This window comes from Anopheles marshallii, chromosome 3, assembly GCF_943734725.1.
Source record: "Anopheles marshallii chromosome 3, idAnoMarsDA_429_01, whole genome shotgun sequence".
In the NCBI taxonomy this organism is placed as follows: domain Eukaryota; kingdom Metazoa; phylum Arthropoda; class Insecta; order Diptera; family Culicidae; genus Anopheles; species Anopheles marshallii.
The window spans coordinates 4,705,652-4,730,234 of record NC_071327.1 but is presented as its reverse complement, the minus strand read 5'-3'; the positions used below and the strand labels follow the sequence as shown (position 1 = coordinate 4,730,234).

Genomic DNA, 24,583 nt, shown 5'->3' with positions numbered 1-24,583 from the left:
TGCCAAAGTGTATAGCAAAAAAACGCCACGAATTAAGTTGCCATACTATTAACTGACTGCAAGCAATTGCTTCCACCCGGTAGTTGTAAATTCATTGTAAATGATTCATCTCTTTTTTTCAATCTTCTCTCTTTTCGCGCTATCATCCATTCGTCTCTGCGTGTTCAACCACCACCACACAATCTAATCTTACTTGCGCGCGGACACCTTTACGGTCGCCTTATTCATCTGTGCTTATTGGGATGGACGCTACTAACAAATGCCAAACGCTAAACTCTGCATTGCGCCCTTTTCGATTGCTAGGAAAATTTACGATATCAAGTAGATTACGATTACAACTAAGCAGGGAACATCGCAGTGTTCAGTGATCAGAGATCAGTGAAACGCGTATCACGCGTAGCGAAACGACACAAACAGGCGGAACAATCTGTGAGTCGAGTACGGAAAAGCGATAGCCAGCACCGGAAGGACTGTAAATATGTATCAAAAAATCGCATCACATCAATCAGTTATTGAATGGTTCAGAAGGCTGACATATTGACGTAACATTAGTCTTCTCGTGGAGTACATATAGGAGGCAAGCTAGAAGCAACAGCGTGCCACAAAGAAATAACAAGGAAGGAAGGAAATCAAAAACATAAAAGGACAATTAGACTAGTTATATAAGCGTTATTATCACGTTAGGAGTTTCGATCACTTTCTCCAAGCTTCCTTTACAAGAGCGGTTCGGAACACGAAGCAGAATGAACATTATTACATTATCGACATTCGGCTTTGAAATCGTAAAGAGTTAAGATATCTGTATTTGTTTTGCCTAACCTTATCCCTTTCCGGAATTTGGTCGGATTTTCGGTCCGATTCGTCTTAGGAGAAAAACAAACCTTCAATCTCGTTCCCAAAATTCTGTCGAACCGTTTACCTGTAGTGCTTCCATTTCCTTTAGCTCGATCATAACGCTCCATCCTTTATAATCCCGATCATGTCATGTGCCGAGGAAATGGCTGATTGAATGGGACTATATCAAAACCTTTTCACTATCGTCACTAATACAACCCCATGCTATCGATTGTTATAACGTGCAGCATGATGAATGTTCTATTGTTACATTTCTCGTTTCGCGTTCTCCAAGCCTTAATCAATCCAACGAAATAATCAAGCGTTCGCAGATCATCAAACCTAGATACAGGATTGATTAGTTAAAAAGCGGAAAAGAAAGAAGTGAAGCGTGTCTAGAACAAGGTTTAGAAAACAATGATCGAATGTGTTAAATTTGCGTCACATTTGCAAAAGAAAAATCCAGGCCTATTATCAACAATCAAGCGAGCACTAACAGTTGACAAGAACAAAAAGAGTTTACGAACAAAATCATTATCATTCTATGTGGTTTGCAATATTTACTATATATAATACTTTGTTTTCCGATTGGCACTGCAGAAATGTTTATTTTGGCCCACACATTCACACAGAGTAGAGTATAGTGAGACAATTGCGCAACGGGCAGGGTTCCATACGAGAGCCAAAATGTCGAATGTCGGAAAACAATAACTATATATATATACAAATAAAAGTAAGGTGTGTATAATCGCGAAATAGGGACGATGTTAAAGCAACTTGAGAGCAAAAACAGTTAAAGTGAAACCAAACATAAACCATGTAACCACATCCTTCTCTGCACACATACACATCTAACGGCACACCCAATAATACAAAAGGTGTACATACGGTTTATACATATATATCATCTGTTGTATAGTTATCATTAAATGGAAAAAGAATCAACTCCCAAAACAGTAGAAAGGTCTTGATGTCCTTTGAGTGAATCTCATGAAGCCGCTAGTTCATTACCATTTGAATAATATATGAATGTTATCCAAACAGTTACAACTAAATACAATAACGACAAACCCCGCGAATGGAGGTAAATAAAAGCAGGAGCGCCAGTGATCAGATAATATAAAGCAACCAACCAACCAACATGTTAATGACGAAAGAGGTTAATTCAATCGTTCACTTTTTTGTTCTACTGTTCAACGTAGTAGTGTAACGGAGCAGGAGTGAGATTTCATGAGCAATTTATTCTTTAAATGTGTAGCGATTATAGTTTAGTTCGTTGGTATATACGTTGCGATAAACGAGTGTCTAATGCGGAAAATGAGCGCTTTTGTTTTTAGTTTGTGTTTTGAACATAAATTCCACAACTGTAGATGGAACACATCTGTATAATCAAAACCAATATCAACACATATGGGACGAGTCGTGCGTTAAAGTTCATGTATCGGATTAAACCCGCAATTATAAAATGATACTCTCCTTCTGCACGTGTATGCGGAGTGCCGCATCTGTGGCATATAGACTATAATGTATTAAATCGTATATGAAAGGAAGGAAAGCAAAACGGCTATAGATAGATAGTAAAACGAAGGCAAACAAATAAAACGAATTAACCACAGTACGATTCGCATTCGAGCAGGGAAAGCGTGTCCCGCCTGCGTGGAGTTCTCGCCGTGAACCAGTTAAAACGCGTTAAAGCAAATACTGAAACACTGAGTTCAGAACTATCGTCTTACAATACAATAATAACCGTAGCATATGGATCCATAGGATGAGGCTGCACATTGAATTGTGTGTTCCACCCGCAAAAACAATGCGAAACATAAGGCAGGATGAGCAGAACGAGCATGCAAAAACACACATAACCTGATGAACGGATGGAACGTCTATACCAATATGTCGTAGGCAATATTACAACGGAATGCAATAATCAAAGTAAGGGTATGTCAGCCAGACTAGCAGCAAAACTTTCTTTCAATCTGTGTGTGTGTGTGTACAAAAACAAGCAAGGAATGCCAATGTTATCAACCCTCCGAACGAACCGCGGCAAGACGCAACAGCAATGAAACCTCTGTACACACTATACTCGGACTAATTGAAAAAGGCTCAATCTCATCACAAAACTCACACTCGACACTACTACTAAGTGAAACATTATGTAAAACCATTCACTATCATTCTGTCCACCCCCGTACGTTCCATTTTTTCACTGTCACAACGGATAGTGGACACTGTTTAACTTGTTGGCATGTATTTAGCGTGTAGGAGGTGACGCATAATAAGGGCATTGATGCAAAATCAAAGACAAAAAAGGGATAGATTCATCTGAGAGGAGCACGGAACACGCACTAAAACTCGAAGATGTGGAAGCAGTAAATTCACTATACACAAAACTACAGACGAACTGAATGCAACAATCGGACAAACGGAACAAAGAGAAGGAAAGAGTACTGACATGCATATAATAAAGAAAACAAAAATACAAGCGAAATTCAAAACCATTACAACGGAGCTTGTACACGTATAACATAAGGGTGCATAATTGGGTATGGGTTTTTTTTTTGTAGTTAGATTTACTATTACAGCATTTTGGCATTGGCTTTTCGTTTGTTCCCATTATGTTTGTTTACACACAGCAACCACTTCATCTTATTGGGTCTGATGAGTTGATTCGTGTTTTAATTTAAATTGTAGCTAGAGTAACCCAAAGAGTGTTATTTACCATTATCTGTACACAGTCATGTTGGTCACTTCTAACGTATTTCGTATAGCGTATTTATGTCATCGTTGTAACATTTCGTATTCTCTTTTTCTATTGTTTCTCATTACAGACATACCTTTAGTAGTAGAAAGGATGCATGTGCCATTTTCCCGGTTATAGCATAAATTTCTTTATTGCACTCGACAGTCAATCGTTCATTTATTTATTTCGCTTACCATCGCCCTTAGCAAAGGGGTTTCACAAAAAATGAAAGGGTTAAATAAAAACGGCGATTTACTTATTTTTATAACTTCTACTGAACAACCGTTTTTTAACTGAAATCAAACAATGGTTTCACTTCAAAGGGATTTATTTTAAACAATGGTTTATTTTTATTTTGCTCAACAAATTCAATCGCTAAGCTAATGATGACAATTACTGATGCGTACGTAACGCAACAATAATGGATGTGCGATGGTCGCAAGCGCCTTGTTATGCAGAACTTAAGCAATGTAAGCCACCAAACAAGAGTGTACAATATTCCGAAAGTTAATTTTTGTTTCTTCCCTCCAGCAAAATAAAACACACAGTGACAAAAGACTATACGCATTCATGTAAAAAAAGACACTCACATATCCATATACGTTTCTATGTGTTCCGCGTGTCACCGTAATCCCATTGGGCTGGACGTTTAAAACGAAAGCTTTAGCCCAAGTGTCTTGTACATAAACGTAAGGATATCGGTCGCCTCCTCGATCTTCTTGGCCGTCGGTTTGCCCATACCGTGACCGGCTTTGCTGTAGACGCGCAGTAGTAATGGGTTTTTTTGGTGTTCACTATCTTTAATGGCATGGTGCAGTGCGGCAACGAACTTGAGCGAATGCAGCGGACTGACGCGATCGTCATGGTCAGCCGTCAGCACCAGTGTAGCCGGATACTGGTCCTTTTCCGATGTGGGTGTGCGCACGTTGTGCAATGGCGAGTAGTGTAGCAAATTCTCGAAATGCTCCTTCTCGTTCATGTCACCGTAATCCGACACCCAGGCACGTCCGATGGTGAATTTGTGGAAGCGAAGCATATCCATCACGCTGTTCAATCAAAATGGAGATGAAACATAATTAACGGTTAACGGTTTGATGACTTTCGCACATAATAAAGGATTCATGGGTTTTAATCAAAATCTTAGGTGGGTGATGCATGTACAAAAGATAATTTAACTGGCAGGAACTATGTAGAATATCTTCTAGTGCTTCACAGCATCATATCTATTAGCAAAGTATCAACTGTTCCTCATGGAAAGTAGAATGACAACGTACGAGCGAATGCCGGCGAAAGCATAAAAAAATCATTACAACCTTCAGTCCGTCTGCGAAAGTACATTATTGGCAGAAGCTTTGATGACAAGTACACCAATGGTACGGTAGTATTACTTACCCCACTTGCGCAATGGCTGCTCCGAACAGATCCGGACGTTGGTTTATGCATGCCCCCACAAGCAGCCCTCCATTAGAACCACCCTGTATGGCGATCTTATCATGGGTTGTGTAACCGTGCTCCACCAGATACTGTGAGGCATGTTGGAAATCATCGAAAACATTCTGCTTCTTCAGCAATCGGCCAGCATTATGCCATCGTTCACCATATTCACTGCAAGCAAGAAAGCAACGAATAATACACGAACTTCTCTAAGAACGAAAAATAAACCACCACTTACCCGCCACCGCGAATGTTCGGGTACGCCAAAATACCATCAAACGAATCGATAAACACCAGCCCCGTGATACTAAAGGATGGCTGCACACAAATGTTAAACCCACCGTATCCATACAGCAGGCACGGTTTATGTTCCTTCTTCTCCTGCTTCCGCTGCACGATAAACATTGGCACCTTTTCGCCGTCCTTGCTGTGATAGAAGATCTGTTCCACCGCGTACTGGCTGTTGTCGAAGTCTTCAATCTTCACCTCACGGAAGACGGTCGGTTTCATCGCTGAACCGTCCTCCTGTTTGCCCTCGAAATCGTAATGGTAAATAATGCCCGGCGTTAGGAACGATACGAAGTGGTAGAATATCTCCGAATATTTCTTCTTGCCACTGAACCCAGCCACGGTACCAATTTCTAGCGGGAACTTCGACACGAAACTACCATCCGCGAGACTGTGCACCACCAGCATCGATTTCACATCATCAATGTACCCGAGCACGATCCGGTCCTTGTTGACGCACGTCGTCCAATCGAGCACATTTTTAGAATGCTCCGGTACTAGCGTTTTCCAATGCTCCATCTCAGGCTGTTCGAAATCGATGTTCACGATGCGATAGTTTGGAGCGCCCTTGTTAGTCCGGAACGAAAATATGTTACCTTCGTTGGTAACGTACTGGAAGAGCAAGGCAAGATGTGAACGTCAGGAAATTAATAGTTTGCTCTTCAAAATATACCCCAAATGCCACACTTACATCATAGTCGCTATCGAACTCTGTGACCACCTTCACGAACTCTAGTTTCGAATCGAGAGTTCCGGCCTTTTCCAAATTGCTAAAGTAGAGCAGCATATCTTTGCAGCCTTTCATAATGAACAGCATCAAATATTTACCGCAATCGGACACTTCTGGCATTCTGTTAAAAAAGCAGATTGTTACTTTCTGAGCTTAAACGTCTAAAAACACACACATGATGCTCACAATCTCCATGATGGTTCCTCCGGGAACTCCGCAATCAGCACGTCCTTATCTTGCGACTCACCGACCCGATGGTAGTACAGCTTTTGATTCTCATTCGCGGCCGTTTCGGAACCGTCCGCCTTTCCATCCACTACCGGATAGCGCGCATAAAAGAACCCTTTATTGTCCTTCGTCCAGGAAGCAGTAACGAACTTGGTATGTTCAATCGTTTCCGGAAAATCTTCACCCGTCTCGACGTTACGGATCTTGAGTTTTGTCCAGTCGGAACCACTCTGGCTCAAGCCGTACGCGTACAGCTTGCCATCGTCGGAAAATCGTGATCCAACGAGCGCGATGGTTCCATCGGTCGAAAGTGTGTTCGGGTCTAGAAACACTTTCGGTTCACCGTCAAGCTTATCCTGCACGTACAGAACACTGTCACGATATGAGGGGATAGGAAAGAATCGCCATTAAAATCAAATCATGCGTACATTTGGGTGGCAAGTGTCACTCGGCACTCACTCCTGGTTCTGCAAACCGGTGTTCATGAAGAAGAAATACTTATTGCCGTGCTTGAACGGGCACGAGTACTTCGGATAATTCCAGCGCTTTCGCAGCTTTTCATTCAACTTCTTCCATTCGGGGCACGTATCCAGGAACGGTTTGGAGATTTCATTCTGCTTCTCTACGTATGCCTGTGTTTCGGCCGCATCCGGATCCTCCAGCCAGCGGTACGGATCGGCAATCTTCACACCGTGGAACTCTTCTGCCACGGTATCATCACGGCGTGCCTCCGGATAGGTGAACCGGCGGGTTTCGGACGCGGCTGCTTCGGGCATGGCGAGTCGACCGTACTTCGTTCGGCGAAATACACTGGAAAATAAACCTAAAAAAGGAACGGAAATTACAACGTCAATTCGTTTCGCACACGGTAATGCACAACACCAACCTAGTAACAAAATAGGGAAAAGTAGACGCCGGTTTGCAACTAACGACATACACAACAAATACACTCGCACACCAACCGTGTCGAGAGAGAGACCTAGAGACCCAGTTTTTGTGTTCTTACGTGTACACCAAATCCCGTTCACCCGGCACCCTCGCCGCCTTCCCTTGCTGCGCTGAGCAACTTACCGCTCCCAGCAGCTACTTGCAACGGTGTAGAACGTGGAGTAAGAACAACTGCACAGCTACGCACTAACAAGGAAGTGACCAACTTGTGCATACACTTTTCCGGAAGTTCAACCTTCTCACGCAGACAGAACGGAGATTCGGATTAATGGACCCTTGCACACAACCGCTCCAATATTTACTGTTGACTAGAATAAAGCGCACGGACAAACTGCAGCAACGGGGAGTGTTCTGCGTAGAACAGTTTCGCAATGCCTCTTGTCTTATCACCAACAATAGGATGTTTGATTTGAAAAAGATAAAAAGGAGTACGAAAGCCTTTCCGCGGTTGTTTGCTGCTGTTTGCCGAAGCCGCCTGAATTTGATAAGGTTTATTAAAATGACTTTCAAGATTGGAGACAACTCAAGGTGATTACAGAATCGGCAATTGGTGGTGAAAACCCAGTCGGCAACGAAATGGGCATAACTCATTTCAACCCTCTTGGATTGAGAGTGGTGAAAGTAGGGCTTATATTAGGACATTTTTGAGAAAACGACATGTTTGCAATGAGAAAATTCCAGAATTTTTCCACGAAATCTACAAACATTCAATCAGCTGTTTAGAAGATTTGTTGTACTGTGGAGAAAAACAACATTCACCACCGGACCCCATATGTCAGCATGCATGAAGGTCCAAGGATCCCAATTCCACCACCCGTCCAATTCTACTCACCTTGAGCACGTGTTTCGAAATGTCAAACAAAACCGATCAAAACAATTCTTTTGCATAGCCGGCGGATTGCCATAGATGCATAGATGGAATATGCCATATTAAACCAGAGTAAGTATCTTACTTCATCATTGTCCCATTTTCCCTTTTTTATTCGCTATTTCCATTCGGTAGGTATCTTATTCCGCGCGTTATAGAAAAGCCGATCGAAAATGTTGCTATCCCACTGGAAAAGAACGATACCGTCAACAACAATGGGAATGCGAGCGAGTCTACCGAGCCTCCGGAAAAGAAGGGTCGCTTTGATGGTAACACTGGCGAAGGACATGGGAAGCGAAAGAAAAACCGTGGTCAAAACAAATCACGCGGCTTACCGTTCAAGGAGGAGGACGCATTAAGACTGTGCAAATCTTTACTGGATGGAAATCTAGGGGAAAATGCTACCAAGAAGTGCAGCAACGCAAATTGCCGCTTTTCCCACGATCTTGACAAATTTCTGCAGCTGAAGCCGAAGGATATTGATGGAAAGTGTTACATCTATACGACGAAGGGCTACTGCAGCTTTGGCGTTACTTGTCGGTTTGCCGGAGCGCATCTGGACGACAGCAATAGGAATATTTATCCGGAAGATTTCAAACACGATAATGCAATGCTTGTTTCAACGTGGTTAAATCCGGGTAAGTTGTAATGCAGCATCTAGTATTGCAGAAAATTGATAGTATAAAATTCTCGTTTAGATCTACAGCATACGCTGCGAAAGAAAAAGTATAATTTCAGTCAATCAAACAAATTTGTAAGCAAGTTTGAGCGACTTCTGCGGGAGGAAAAAAATGAAACAATCAATTCAACCACTAAGGAAATTATTGAGGATAAAGCCACTACTGAGCAGATGCCATCATCTGAAAAAATCATCAAACAGGTTGAATCCGTAAAGGAAAATGAAACAACTAATTCAACCTCTCTGGAGATTGTTGAAGAAAAAGACAATGCTGAGCGGAAGTCATCACCGGAAGCAGGCAAACCGGTTGGTTCCGTAACGGATGAAGACATAATCAAGCTTCGCAGTGCAGAACGGAAGCGTATCGTATTCCGTGACAAGCTCTACCTCAGTCCACTGACTACGGTTGGAAACCTTCCATTCCGGCGAATCTGCAAAGAGTACGGTGTCGATATAACGTGCGGCGAGATGGCATGTGCCATACCAATCATTAGCGGTGCCACCCAAGAGTGGGCTCTAACAAAGCGTCACGCGAGCGAGGATTTATTCGGCGTACAGCTGTGTGGTCACAACTCGAAGCTAGTCACTAGCGCGGCACAAATCATCGCTGAGAAAGCGGACGTAGACTTCATCGATCTGAACACGGGCTGTCCAATCGATCTCATCTTCAATCAGGGCGGTGGCAGTGCGCTACTCCGTCGCCAGAACGTGCTACAGGTGATGGTGCAGAGCTGTGCGCGCGTGCTAGCTGACTATGGGAAAGAGTTTACGGTAAAAACGCGTATCGGCATCTACACGAACAAGCTGATCGCACACGAAATGGTACCGAAGTTTGAAGAGTGGGGTGCCAGTTTGATCACGATCCATGGCCGCACCAAGGAACAGCGTTACACGAAACGGGCGGATTGGGAATACCTGCAGCAATGTGCTGCACAGGCCAACTCGGTTCCGGTGTTTGGCAATGGGGACATTTTTTGTTACGATGATTATGAAACTATTCGCGAAAAGTGTCCCAACATAGCGGGAGTGATGGTGGGCCGTGGAGCACTCATTAAACCCTGGGTGTTTCAGGAGATTAAGGAAAGGAAAACGCTCGATCCGTCCAGCGCGGAACGGTTCGAGATGCTGAAACGTTACGTCAACTATGGGCTCGAGCATTGGGGCAGTGACACAAAGGGTGTTGAGACTACCCGACGCTTTCTACTCGAGTGGCAATCGTTCCTCTATCGTTATGTACCGTACGGCTTATTAGAGAAACCTCCGCAACGCATCAACGAGCGTCCGGAAGCGTATCGTGGACGGGATGATTTGGAGACCCTGATGGCATCCCCAAATTGTAATGATTGGGTCAAATTAAGGTAGGATAATTTTAACTCCCGATTAAAATCTATTCACTTACCGTTTATCAAATTGTAACGCCTTTCAGTGAAATGTTACTTGGACCCGTTCCAGAGGGATTTAAATTTGTGCCCAAACACAAAGCTAATGCTTACTGATAGAGAATTTGATGGATTACACCGGTGAAAGCAGGTGAGAGTGCATAAATGTAAACTTTGTAAATAAAAAGTTGTGAAAATGAACTATCTTCATTAAGCAGACCATACGAAGCAATATCACAGATGACTGCCAGATTTATACAGTGCGGAAGACTTTTATTTAAAAAAAAACATACAAAACGTCTCAGAACGAATAAAAACACTCGAGAGACAATGCCTACTTGATGTAACTGATGGCTTCCTCCACATCTAGTTTCGAACCCAGATAGATCGGTGATCGCTGATGGATAGACGTGGGCACAACATCCAAAATTTCTTTACCCTTGGTCGCATACGCTTTACCTCCGGCCTGCGTTACCAGATAAGCCATCGGGTTGCACTCGTACAGAAGGCGCAACTTGCCATTTTTCGCTGCAGCCGTCGCCGGATAGATAAAGATACCACCGTACTTGATCGTTCGATGCACATCCGCCACCATACTACCCACGTACCGTGCACCGTACGGTTTGCCCTTGGCCGGATCCTTCTTATCCTTTACATAGTTCACCACCGATTCGTCCCAGGTAGACGCGTACCCTTCGTTGATCGAGTAAATGTTGCCTCGCTCCGGGATGCGCATATTGTAATCGGTCAGCACAAATTCGCCGATCGATGGATCGTACATGAAGCCGTGCACACCATTGCCCAAACTGATTACAATCATCGTAGCCGAACCGTACAGTGCGTAACCGGCGGCCACAATCTTATTGCCCGGCTGCAGAGCATCCTCTATCGAGGGGTCCGTATTTTCCTTCGCTTGCCTGAAGAAGTGGGAAACGATCGTAGTAAAGTTCGCATAAACGCAACTTATCAGACAGGGAACACTTACTTCGTAATGGCGAAAATGGAACCGATCGATACCAGACAGTCGATGTTGGAGGAACCGTCGAGCGGATCAAACGAAACGACATACTTGCCACGCTTGTCCGTCTCAATTTCGATTACATTATCATTCTCCTCCGACACCAACAGACAGGTGGCGTACGAAGATTTGAGCATGTTGATGAAAATTTCATTCGACAGTACGTCCAACTTTTTCACTTGCTCGCCCTGTACATTCGTATCACCGGAGATTCCTTGTCTGTAAAAAGGGGAAGTATCGGTTAATGTAAAGTTTGCTTGTGTATAATAAAGCATTCTAATTGCCATTTACTACTTACAGCTTCGCGATGCCCGCCTTTCGTACGGCGGAACTGATGGCCTTGATCGCGGTTTGGATGCAGTTAAGGAGCTGGGACAGATCGCCGGTGGCATGCTTGTACTTTTTCTGCTCCTGCAGCACGAAACGCGTCAGCGTCATGCAGTTGGAATCGAATGCGGGTCCCTGTTGGGTCATGATTTGAACTGAAGCTATCGAGCAAAGGAAAGTGAAGTAGATTAGCCAAAAGGGTTTGCAGAAAGCAGCAGAAACAACTGTGAGTAGCAATGCATTAATACATAGGTTGATTTATTTATTACACATATACAGTACCTTTAAATTAAGGGACTCTTTGAAAATCTATCTAGTTATGGAATGTCGTAGTAAATCTATGAACGACTTGGAAGTAACAATATGAGTTCAACGTAACGTTGTCGCAATCCATTTAATTGTAAACCAAGTTGCGTAAATTTGATCCTACGCTGCTTATAAGGTTACTTCTTGATCTGGGGATAGTTTGAGGATTCATGTATATTTTAGGGATCATAAAGGATACTTGAATCTTATATGAGTTGACTCTTGATTTGGAGGACTCGTCATTGAAAATTCATGACTCAATGACTATTTGAATTTCTGATAACATACATTAAGCACTACTCGAATGCGCACTAATCATCAGCGGTGGTAAATAAGAAAACAATGCTGTGCATACATATAATTCAACAAAATATACACAAAGATTGTGATAAAAAGATAGATTTTCTAATTGTTCCACTTTGCATTGGAGGCACTGTACTTGGTGGATTCGCCTACGTGATAACGATCAAGCGGGCGAGAACGTGCTCTGTTGGTAGTGACGGTGGAACGATGCAATCTAGCATGGGGGAAAAAGGGAAAGTGTTGGCATGGAAACATAAGTCTGTACAAGTGAGTGGAATAGTGAAGTAGATTACTTTTGCGTCCATAAATCCATGCAATTGAAAGCAGATTTAGAAGCATTCCTTTCGAAACAGGCATGCCGTGTTACACAATTTCTGGTACATGTTCTATTACATTTACAAACTTTACGTACGATTGGCCATCTTTTAGTGATGAGAAATCCGAGATACTATCGCTGCATGTAAATGTGAAGAAGAAATACTGTAGTTCGTTGTATAACGATGTCACTCTTCACAAACAGACACATCAGAAGATGCCGGGAGACTATATTAATGATAGACGTTTATCAACGCACTTTGGCAAGTGATAAGAATGGTTGTTCCACTGCTCCCCACGGCATGCGTGTTTGCCCCCATCTTCTAGAAGCCACTGTGAAGTTGTTGTGCGTCTCTATCACTCGGTACCATTTTTCGGCTAGGGGTCACAGCGGGCGGTCAATGTCAAAGGCACCCGGTTTCTGTTTCACGATGACGTTGCAACACATATGCCGGTAATTTTCTTCTCGTTGCCATGTTTTTGGGCATGAAATTTGCCTACACGATTCCTGAAATGTGTGTGTGTGTACGGGAAGCCGATTTGCATTTCTTGCCTTGCCAAAAAGAAAACCCAGGAATGACAAACCAACAAAGCACCGATCGATGAAGCCGGTTTCGGTTTGTCTTTATCGACCATTTGTTGTTTGGTGCTTCTTGGTGTAGCTAAAAATATCCGTACAATCTTCCAACGCTAACGTTGCTATGTAACCACAGTAACAGCAGTAGCAGTCAAAATAAACAATGCTTTTGGTATTATAGGTGAATTGACGTTTTGCACAGAAGTTGTTTCAACTGTTGCTAAAACTTTAAACACTTTTATGTTGCCTGGTGGAATTGGCTAGCAAAAACCCTGCACATGAGCTTACCTTTTGACTGAGGTAGACTGGAAAACAAGCGGCTGCAAAGGTCCGATCACTTGATGATCGCACTAGACACGTAGCAGGTGAAAGCAAGCTATTTACTGGATGCTGTTACGCACCAGAAACCCGTGGCAAAACAGAAACGTCACTCGAATTCCGGATCGAAGACACCGGCACACCACCAACGAAAGCAGACAAGGATCGAATGAAGTATGCTCGCCAAACAACAGTGCGAACGGCTTATGGCGCTTGCGGACAGAAATGTTCTCTCGGATGCGCGCGTACACGCTCACGATCTAATCCGGGAACTCTCCCGCGAGAAAACCTCCGCGGTATGGTGTGTGTGCGCGCAAAAGCCCTATCACAGAAAGATTTGCCGGTAAGAAAGATCTTTCCTAAGCGAGATCGACAGTCAATATAACCCGAACCATTTTATTCCTGGCCGTCGTCAACAACATCCATGGCATGCTTTGGTGTACTATCTTTCACATTTCTTGGATAAGTGAGAATAGCTCTTTCATAAGGTGACAATTTAAGGCTTAACTTAATCTTGAAGGCACTTGAATTTCTGCTGGTAATCATTTCGTGTCACGAAACGAGCCCCTGGTATTACGTGCGTTAAAACTTTATCAGTACTCTTTGCTGTAATCGGTTCATTTTTCTCTACATTTCTTACTGTTATGTTTCAACATATACATATATGCTTGTTGAGTGGCCAAGCCCCCACCTTAAAGCAACCCCACTTACTTTACGCACACAACAAATATAAAAAGACGATAGTGTGTGAGTTTATTATTGAATGGACGAAATTGGGGTTCTTGTGGAGCATGTCATAAAGTGTGTGGTCGGGTAGATTGCCCTATTCCACCTTTCAGACCAATGGGGCAGATACGAGACGCGCCTGTGAATGATAGTGGCCCGGCGCGCGCGCGCTTAGAAACAAATTACAAATGAAACATATTGCACATACCTTCTTGCATCAACTACGAGCACTTATGATTTATCTAATTTCGTTTGCTTTCTCATTGTATGAGAGTGATAAATTATAGTTCTTTCACACAAAACAACACAAACGTTGGCATCGCCTCGAGTCTTATTAAGCTTTTTTTCGTCTTTATGGTGCTTTTGTTATGCGTTCAGCCATACGTTTTGATAGCGACAATCAGGATTGGTAATTAATTTATATCATACTGACGCTGAAATTATGCTGTACACATCATATGGTTTTTGGTTTAGAACACAGGTATAAAATTTAAGTCTAGAAACAAAACGGATGCTGCTTACAAATGGGAAGCGTTCGTACGAAGTATAAAATTCGAGTACAGTGAATTGTTATTGACATTCGCTCTAATTCCTGTAAACATTTCTTTTGCAAGCTTTCCCTATGTTTGTTAGGCACATACATATATAAACACACGCGCTCACAGAAGATAGCCTAAAATGTTCCCGCGCTTCCCATTTTTTTAGTGTTACAAACTATGCATATGTCCAAGTTGTACTTGTCCAGCAGACAAGGTTCGTGGAAGTAGTGCCTACAGTTAAACATTACGATATCTGCCTTCATGCTATCTGTAATATGCAATAAAGAAATGAGCGTTAAATCAATTGCAACTCCATATTTGGTGCGAAGCTTCAACTTACCCTTGACAATTATGTCCCGTCGACAGACGCCACACACGTGATCGGTCGTCACGTACAGTGCACCCTGCTGCACGCGTACCAATCGTTCGTGCATGTCAAAATAGTCCGCACCCAGTATCTGATTGCAGCCTTCCTGTATCGACACTTGCAAACTGTACCCGCACAGCATCTTGATGACCGATTCCTTCAACCCCTCAATATCCTGACCGGATTTGATTTTGTCCACCAGCAGCTCGGGATTGATAAAACCGGCAATACTGTTCAGCAGCTTCGTCATTACGTGCGGTTTGTCGACGGACTCGTTGATCAGATCATTCCACAGGTCCATATCGTCGTGCTCTTTGCAAAAATCGATCGCCATCGGTACGTCCTGCAGGTTGTGCATGATGATCGTGAGTGCTTCCCGTGTGCTGCCCATCTTATCGAGCAGATACACCATTTCTGGGTAGAATTTCAATCCCTGGCAGATATCGTACGCTTCCTGTATAGGGTAGCTGTTGGAGCGTTTCAGGAAGGAGAGCAACTTTTCTGGCTCATATCGTGCGTAAAGGTTCACCAGACGCCAATGGAACTTTTCGTTGCTTTTCACCTTATCGTACGCATCGAGAAATCGGTATAGGTACTGTTCGCACTGTTCCAACTCTCGGACGACGTCTTCGGCGGGGATGTGATCCTTCAGCAGCATGGCGATCGCACGCTCTCTGTCCAGCTCGATGAGCTGTACGATGCAATTTTTCACCATGCCGTACAGATTGTACGTGGTGATCAACTCAAACACATCTTTGTGCTGCAATCTGTCAGTTAGAAATACCAGTTAGAAGTGTATAATCGCTTGGTTATATAAATCTAATCTATGCTACCTACTTCAAATACATCGTCAGAGCACGATCAAACTCTTTTTCGTGCGTGTACAATATCGCTAGCGCTTCCAGCAGTATGTTAGCGTCCTTCTTGTTGAAATGATCATTCACCGCGTTAATAACGGCCTTCGTGTTGTACAGACGGGGTGGCCATTCCTTGACCAGCTGCAGGAACCCAGTCGGATCGAGCTGCAGATACTCGTACAGAACCATCTCGTACACGTGTGGGTTCAGTTTACACGCGTCCGTTATAGGAATGTAGCTGCTAACCGATCGAAGTTGCTTTACCTTCACGAATTTGTACACTTCTTCCTCCCAGAGCTGCTTGTCGGTGCCGAACACGCGCTGACAGAGCCGGGCCGCTTCATCAAACTGTTGCAGGGAGAGCAAATGGTCCAGGTAGAGCCTTGCGACAGTTATTAGCGAGTATTTTCCACCGTGCGTTGCTATCACATCCATCGCTTGTTCAAATTTACTGCAAACAGGTGACAAAACAAAGCCAATTAGTTTTTAATTATAATTACGGTAGCCTGTAAAAATTATGTCGAGATTTAATTAACTATTAACTATTTTTGAAACAATAAAACGCATGCGGCGACACGTGTCATCGAACGAGTTTAGCACCACTGGATGAAATATTTCACAGCTACACCTGTTCAAATCAGCTGGCACACACACTACGATAGCATTTCGTTTGACAGCTGAAAATATATATTTTTCCAATCGACTACAGTCAGTCAAACATTGCGATATTTGCTGCAGCTATAAAAGAAAACACCACATAGTAAATGCATCACAAAATGCAGCAGCTAAATCACGGCTAGACTAGCAGTGCAACGAAAACCCCAGATGAGACAATTCTGTATCGCGTCAGAAAGTTGTTAACACGTACAGTGAAGCGAGTCATTCACCGTTTGCCGGACGCGGATGTCGTCATTGCGCCGCACGATGGCTCTCACGCGGTATCATCTGCACAAGCGAACTTGTGTCGGAATTGTGCCACTCCTGTGTGCCTTCCTGTTTGGCGTGCTGCTTACGGCACTGTTTGCCAACACCAATCCTGCCTGCACACCGATGGGCCGGGTGTACGATCCGGAGAATTCCTACTTCCTTATGCTGCTCATCATGACGGCGCCGGAAAACTTTGAACGGCGGACGACGATCCGCGAAACGTACCTGAACCTTCGGCCTCGTATGATCAACGAAAGCTACCAGGAGGAGCTAATACACATTCCACCATTTAACGACCGGGGCCAAATCATACTCGAATCGATCGACACGCAACGTCAGCTGCTGAAAAACTATCGAGCGTGGCTTCAAAAACCGATCAAAAACATTAAGGTTATTAACTTCAAAATCAAACCACTGTTTGCAATCGGCATGCACGATCAGCCGAAAAACATACGGCGAAAAATCTACGAGGAGCAGCGCGTATTTGGTGACATTCTCGAGCTAGAAGAGTTGCAAGATTCGTACGCGAACTTAACGAGCAAGCTGCTGCACAGTATGCAGAAAATCGACGCCAAGTATGACTTCCGGTATCTGGCCAAGCTGGATGACGATACGTACGTAAAGCTGGACGTGCTGGCAGAAGATTTGTTGAGTTACTACGAAAAATTGCACCAAGTGCAGAAGCAGCAACAGAAAAACAACAAAGGCCCAATGGAGCTGTACTGGGGTTATTTCCGTGGTGCTGCTACGATTCAAAAGCAAGGGGCGTGGCAAGAGAAAGATTATTTTCTGTGCGATCGGTACGGACCGTACGCACTGGGTGGGGGTTATGTTCTATCGAAGGGATTGGTATCATACATCGCTACCTATGCCGACCAGCTGACGATGTACAAGAGCGAGGACATTGCGGTCGGTACGTGGTTGGCACCGTTCCGCAACATCCACCGCCGGCATGATGTTCGATTTGACACCGCATGGAAACCGCGGGCCTGTCAGGCCTATCATATGCTGCTGCACAAACGTACCGCACGGCATATGCGAGACATCTATGCGGGAGAAATGTGTACGCACGAGGAAGATCAACAGCCATCCGGTGGAGGAACACTACCGAAGGAGTATTTTTACGACTGGACGCAGCCACCGAGCTTGTGCTGCAAAACGGCAGTATAAAACGTCCGAAAAATGAAACAGTGTACCGCAATACACATACACCACAAGTAAGATATAAGAGCGTACGTTTAGGACAGTCGGTTGCAAATAGGTAAGCACCACACATTACGGAAGAGTGTTAAGGTGTGCCAAGAACCTACGCAGGAAATCTCATACACAAAGGCAGCTGAAGAATTAATACACAAGCAAGTAGCAAGCAGCACGGCAGACACTATTACGCACAGACTGCGGACACCAGTTGACTTAAACCAAGTGTAATAAATTATTTGTACCAAATATCAACCCGGAGTTTTGGAAAAACAACTCAATAAGGCAGAGAAAAATCGAAAAAAACTACACGTACTTACCCGTGCTCTATGAGCCACTGGACACGGTCGTCCGTTTCGTACAGATTAGCCACGACAACGTCCTTTGGCGAAACGATAAAATACTGGTTTTCGTCGATCAAACAGTCCAGATGATAGTCGTCACACTTGTACTCCTCGTATCTGTACATGGGAAGATGAAAAGCTTGAATCATTTTCTTATTCTATCACGTTTTGCAAAGCAATTTACCCTCGCATCGATAAACTGTCGGTGCAGATTTCAATATAATCGCTTGCATTGTACTGCAGCACGCACAGAATGGGCCGCAGCGCTTTGTTCGTTTCGGAATCCCGCTCCTTAGCGTACCCTAGCACGACTAGCTGATTCGTTTCCAACGGTGCAATACCACAGATGAAAAAATCCGTCTGGAAGGTGGACACTGGAGAGAATAGCCGGAGAAATTAATGGTTCATCATACAAATGAATTATTTAGGCTTTGCTACGTGGCTTACTCGGATCGACTATATGCGCTGGAAGGTTTCTTGTAGACACTTCGATGGCGTTTCGTTTTCTTATCACACATATGCGCACCGTGTCCACCCATCCAATCAGTAGTGTAGTAGCATTGGACCAGTTTAAATTACATCGGTAGTCCGTTAACTTTCCGCTGCAATTATGCACAAGGGTTAGCGTCCTTTTATTTAGTTGGCTAAGTGAAGGAGTCACTTACTCCTTAGGTTCCTCCCATTGGATAAATCCTAGTGAGCACTTTTCATTCAAATCATACACGTGAATGCCAAGCGAGCTGGCCCACGCCACAAACTGTCCGTTCCATTTGATGGCCGTCACCTGACCTTCGGAATCACTAAGAATGGTCGATTTTAAACCTTTCAGGAATGTTTTCTCGTAGAGTACCAATTTGTTATCGCCTATGAAACAGAAAGCGTACAATTAAGTAATTTATACATGTTTAACAAATACTTTCTACGTACCTATTATAAATCTTTTACCAGAACCGGAACGATTGTGGTTCGGATCCAGCTCAACCGCTTTGATAATTTTGCCCGTGGAAAGTACCTGATTGTTTTCATCCGTATACAACCCGCTAATGATCACTTTGCCATCGTCGGAACAGGTTGCTATTTGTTCGCCCCGACTGTCCACCGAGATTTTGTTGACCGAGAGGATGTGTGTATTTTCCTTCCGATTGATAACGGTATGCACACAGTTTCCCTGGTGGTCCAGCATGTGTATACGGCCCCAGTGTGTCCCTAGGCAAAGAAACTGTAAGAAGTAGTGTTACTACAGACAAATAAAAAACAAATATCGCCTTTTACACCTGGCACACATACCCTCGGATGGACCGCAATACAACTGATCGCTTCCTCGCTGAGAATATTCTTTATGTCGTTCGAAAGGCGAACATACTTAAGCTTGGGCTCCACATCATCCTCCGTTAGGCTGCAGGATTCTGCAGACTCGGGGTCGTGCTGATGAAAAAAGTGGTCAACAAGACAAAGCAACAGTAACGTTATCCAAGGACGAATCAGCCAGTAGGTAGGATCGTACGCTCTACATTCTCTATCTTACCGAATCAACCATCGTCCCTTACAGTGTCCACAATCCAATGGTCATCTGCGATATTACACTGGCACCTGTCGTTCGGGTGGGGATCACACAAGTTGGGCTCGTACGGGGACAACACAATAAACAGTCGGGCACAGATGCTGTGGGAGTCAATCGACAACGTAAAACAATGAGTAAGAAAGTTTGCCAAGAAGCAAAATAGAATTATTTATTCACTGACAGCTGAAAGATGTTTGTTTTGATTGGACTCTGACGGGATAGTGGTATTTGCAGTGAAAGAATTTCAACATAGCAGACATTATGTAAAACGAATTCTATTCAATTTCTATCAAATGCTATGAAATCTTATGATGAGTAATATACGTTTCGGTTTAAAGTTATTTTCAACGGATAACAATATTTATGTTTTGATTAAATACAACCTGAAATCTTTCAAACTGAAACGGTTCTTTCGATTGAAATATTTCCTACACCTGCAATACTAAAAGTTCAAAGAAGTGCAAGACGGCTATTTCCTACAGAACGGTGATGTTGTAGGGGATGTGAAAAAAAAAACTTGCGTTAAAACTTTTAACAAAAATCGGGCATTTTTATTTAAATTATTGAACCAATTTGCCCTGTTACCTATTCGTGTCTTCTATTTTCTATTCTTCAAGGCTCTTTTCAGCTCAACATAATTATTAAGGCAAGAAACGCGAGTAAATCGTCCGAACTGCAATTATCTGATGGTATATTGCCAAAAATTGCAGCATTATCGCACAGCAAACACATTTCGAAGTCTAAAGGGAACAGCATGCCTGTCTCTGTCGGTATCAAACTGATAAGTAGCAACTGGACGAGCAAGCGCACCAGGAAAGGTTTTTGATGGGGCAGGGCTATGCCCGGGTGGTGGTACGGTGCGTTGATTATTGCCGTTGCTAAGGTCAAGTCCGTCGGCGAGGACGTATCGGTCGTGAAGTACAGCGCGCCGGTCTCTATCTGTGTGGGGGTTTGCGTCTGCAGAGTTCGATGGAGACGGCTGGTAACTTGTAAACGGGCAATACAGCAGTAAGCCCCCAACACGTCACTGTAAGGACCTAAACAACATATCAGTTCTTCACACTGGTGGTGTGATCGAAATGGTGTGTGTCAGTGCAGCAACAGCTGATTGTGCGCTTTCGCGTCACGCCGGCTTCAGATGATCATGGGACCAATTTCGGCGCATCTAATAGGAGCATTATATTTTTCGCTCTTTTTAAAGACGTTGATTAATATGATAATGCCCGTACGCCCATCGTATGATTCGCAGCACAATTGACCATCCGCACAAGCTAATCCATCGGCACGAGCATGAAAGAGCGCTGCAATTGGAAGAACGATGCTGTTTTGCTAGCTTGCGAAATGATAACCTATAGCTTGAAACACGAATTACTACATGTTGGATTTTTTAAATGTTAATATTATTTAAGACCATCTCAATCACAGCACTTATTCTAATTCAAAAGGAACGACCCGGACGAATTGTTCAACCGCAGCATTTAAAAGTATCTAATGTTTAATAACAAAAGCTATAAATATTTGCGGCAAATCAATCGATTACTCGCCACTTGTTGAACTTTGGGCTTGAATTCATTCTCCCCACAGTCGTCTTTTGCGTCGGTTGCACTTGTCGGCGTATGTTTCACTGCAACATATTGGAGCAATATTTAAACATTATCGTATGACGTACGAACACTAAGACGCAGACAGATGTAAACATAATGTTCGCCACTCATCTCCATCCGAATGGTAAACTACCACCGGACATGTTAAAGTCACATTGAGAGTCAAAGGCAGCACGGTTCGTCCCACGTATACGGGATTGTGTACCCAAACAGACCAGACGCTAGACTGGCAGTTAGAGAAACAGCTGATAACGCGTGTTGCTTGTGTTGTTGTATATGGTGTTTTGTCAACTTTCCGACTTGACGGGATCAATTTCTAACCTCCTGGTCAATCGAATGAAAATTCAAACAGCTAAATAAAGAATATAACTTTACGCAGAGCTGTAAAATAGGAGATATTCACCTCTTGATTGAACTTAAAAGATCTTGTGTGCCAAGTGATCCGTAAGGATGGTTTTTCCTACTATAAGACACCGGACTGGATCAGTAACGATCCGCGATATTCGGGTTCAACGGTTGGTTATTACTATCAGGAGTTATTGTGGGTAATTTGAATTTTGTAGTAATTTTCTGTTCCAATATTTTCTGTCACAATGTCCATAGATATCCACATCCATATCCGTGGTACGTATGTCGCGAAGGTCGAAGACAATACAGGGTATTTTTGGTGCCAATACTCATATGCATCAGTGAGACATGCACTCTGTCCTATGCTGAAGCGTTTATCCCACTCAGATCACGTATCACTCCAACGGGTTGGTCAAATCATTCAAATGACACCGGACAACCCTTTACGTATATCAGATCATCCACATGATGTCAACACAGGAAATTGGCTGTGACAAACGGCGTGGAAAGATTGTGCATTTTTATTTCAATTTTAACCAGTACAGGTGCAATCGTGATGCACTGTTTATACGAGAAGCATGACTTTTCTCCAGATGTACCACGTACGTAGTAGGCTCGACATTGAACTTGAAAAAGAAGCCTCTCTCTCCCGCTCAGTAGGAATTAACAACGTGAGATTTAGCTTTTGTTTACTCTCTTCCCACTTGCAACCTCCCCACACGCCGGTATCCGACAATTACCAACCCCACTTTCTTACACACCCTAAACGCTATATTGTAAAGGACTTTACATTCACCGTTTACGCATATCGTCGAGCAACGATAGAAACCGTTTAAACAGTGACACAAAAGTTCATAAAACAACAACCCACTGATGATATCAGAAGTTCCCAAAATGTATATCGAAGCATAGTCGCGCTTTCGTCAATCATATGATTTCGAAACATAATCCTCTCAACGTACGCGAAAAAGGGGAAATTCGCACGATCCTACCGCTGGCCGAAACAGAACCAGAAGCAATCCAGCGTTAAAAAAAAAAACAAACAAAAAAAAGCGCCGCGTCTCCAGACAGAAAGCGCGAGAGCACAGTCTGCCGCTCTCTCGGCAGTTTGTTGAGTCATGCGTGCTGGTGTGCGAAAATCGCGCGCATATTTACAAAGAGACTAGCCTACCTCCGATTGGATATCTCGCAGTGGTCCGACATCGTGCGGCCGTTACTTCATTCCAACACTGCTTTCCACCCTTTGTTTGGCGTCTCGACCAAACCCAAACCGGTGGCCAAGTGTCAATCATCCAAAGCGTGGATCTCGCCGTGAGGGATCCCGCAGCTACGTCACTTATTGAGGAGCAACGGGGTAGTCTTATAGCATTCCCACTCCTGCACTAACACCGCACACAGTATCGCTTCGATCTTGTCACCCAACTTGGCCTACTCGGATTGGAATTGCAGTGCATCATTGTTTTTTCTTTTTGCGAATTGCGAATGGCAATGTTTTACGCCTGACAGTACAACTTCACGGTATTCCGCTAATACCGTCACATTTGGGTCGCAGTATGTCCTCGAATGGAACTTGCACAGGCCCTCCGAAGGGAGTACCTGTTTGGTGAGGTATACTGGATTGGATTACAGGATTACATCAGTGGCCCGAGACCTGCTTGGATGTGGCTGGCACGGCGTCAGTTTTGTTGGGTGTTTCCTCACCTTGAGATTGGATGGACTTCAGCCGTACATATCATATGATTCATGTCGCTTTACCGTTCTTAAGCCCGACGAGGGAAAAGCGTGTGCCAAAGGTGTTTGTTTGTTTATCTTTTCTTTTCAGCCTGTGTTTTATAGGACACTTATAGAAAATTTCTTCTTTTCATTTCGCTCCACCTGGAGTCTTGATTTAAATACACTAAAACAATATTTTGAACGCCTCTTTCCATTCCTCTACGTAAAAAGATAAAACAAATTTCTTTGAATGTCACACAACACCGGCAAAAGTTTCAAAGCGCGTCATATTTTCCCCCATGTGTGTTGGTGTGTATCGTACGATCTTTCCATTTCCTCCATCTCGCTTCGATGGATATAGCGTGCCCCGTCATACTACTCCGGGGGTTATTCTGGAGAGAGAGTAAATTCGCGTCTCGCTTTCGATCGTTGTTTGCTCCCACTCTGGCGCGGGAACCGTTTTCCATCTTGCGTATGTGCGAGGACCGCTGCAAACTCAACATATTTCACACACGGTGAAAAACGCATTTCAGCAAAAGTGTTCACCACCAGCGGAAGCATTATTCCAAACGCTGCTGCATCGACGCACACTTTACGGGACAAAATAACAGATTTGGGTTAATGGTTGTGGATGGCAAAGTAACAAGCGTTAGAAATCGTGTTATAACTCCCCGAAATACTTTTCTATCGATAAAAATTGTAATATCTGTGAACAGCGTGTGCGAAACACAACGCAAGTGGAGTGAAGTTTTTTGGCAATCGTAGTTGCCGTTGACTATTGCGTATTGCGAGTATTGCTGAAGAGGCGTAAAATCTTACGGTGCTGTTCAAGTGTTGCCGGAAGTGATAGTCCGCAGCCGAGTAAACATAACAGCGACCAGTGACATCAACACATCTTCCCGCAACCTTAAAAGTGCATTTCCCGTGACGCCGGTGTGAACATTTACTATAAAACGCTGCTGATAAGTGTTAGGAAATACAAAAGGGACTTTATTCACAAAGTCCCACAACCTTAGTTAAGGGTAAGTGCATTTGTTTTTTTTCTCCTCCGTTATACGTGCCGTCGTGATGCAACGATCTGTTTAGTGGTGTAGTGGAAAATCGATTT

The 24,583-nt window shown here is 43.7% G+C and overlaps 5 protein-coding genes across 5 annotated transcripts; 2 read left to right on the top strand and 3 right to left on the bottom strand.

Annotated features, from left to right (window-relative positions):
• Nucleotides 1-4,223: 4,223 nt before the first annotated feature.
• Nucleotides 4,224-7,416, bottom strand: LOC128716205 (prolyl endopeptidase). The gene is made up of 7 exons (XM_053811125.1): nucleotides 7,326-7,416; nucleotides 6,714-7,077; nucleotides 6,213-6,626; nucleotides 5,988-6,147; nucleotides 5,247-5,908; nucleotides 4,967-5,179; nucleotides 4,224-4,620 (listed from the first exon to the last, which is right to left on the bottom strand). The coding sequence occupies exons 1-7, from the start codon at nucleotides 7,414-7,416 to the stop codon at nucleotides 4,224-4,226; spliced, it is 2,301 nt and encodes a 766-aa protein (XP_053667100.1).
• Nucleotides 7,417-7,701: 285 nt separating this feature from the next.
• Nucleotides 7,702-10,245, top strand: LOC128716254 (tRNA-dihydrouridine(47) synthase [NAD(P)(+)]-like). The gene is made up of 6 exons (XM_053811175.1): nucleotides 7,702-7,730; nucleotides 8,110-8,142; nucleotides 8,206-8,708; nucleotides 8,769-8,861; nucleotides 9,006-10,107; nucleotides 10,176-10,245. Exons 1-6 carry the CDS (start codon nucleotides 7,702-7,704, stop codon nucleotides 10,243-10,245), a joined length of 1,830 nt encoding a protein of 609 aa, XP_053667150.1.
• Nucleotides 10,246-10,462: 217 nt separating this feature from the next.
• Nucleotides 10,463-11,620, bottom strand: LOC128711693 (fructose-1,6-bisphosphatase 1). Its single transcript, XM_053806575.1, has 3 exons — nucleotides 11,445-11,620; nucleotides 11,114-11,365; nucleotides 10,463-11,045 (listed from the first exon to the last, which is right to left on the bottom strand). The coding sequence occupies exons 1-3, from the start codon at nucleotides 11,618-11,620 to the stop codon at nucleotides 10,463-10,465; spliced, it is 1,011 nt and encodes a 336-aa protein (XP_053662550.1).
• Nucleotides 11,621-14,691: 3,071 nt separating this feature from the next.
• LOC128716252 (vacuolar protein sorting-associated protein 41 homolog) lies at nucleotides 14,692-22,965 on the bottom strand. The gene is made up of 11 exons (XM_053811172.1): nucleotides 22,934-22,965; nucleotides 21,417-21,434; nucleotides 19,537-19,645; nucleotides 19,177-19,468; nucleotides 18,915-19,113; nucleotides 18,697-18,851; nucleotides 18,434-18,623; nucleotides 18,226-18,366; nucleotides 15,762-16,232; nucleotides 14,898-15,691; nucleotides 14,692-14,825 (listed from the first exon to the last, which is right to left on the bottom strand). The coding sequence occupies exons 1-11, from the start codon at nucleotides 22,963-22,965 to the stop codon at nucleotides 14,692-14,694; spliced, it is 2,535 nt and encodes an 844-aa protein (XP_053667147.1).
• On the top strand, nucleotides 16,685-17,878 carry LOC128716404 (beta-1,3-galactosyltransferase 6). Its single transcript, XM_053811324.1, has one exon. It carries the CDS (start codon nucleotides 16,685-16,687, stop codon nucleotides 17,876-17,878), a length of 1,194 nt encoding a protein of 397 aa, XP_053667299.1.
• Nucleotides 22,966-24,583: the final 1,618 nt, after the last annotated feature.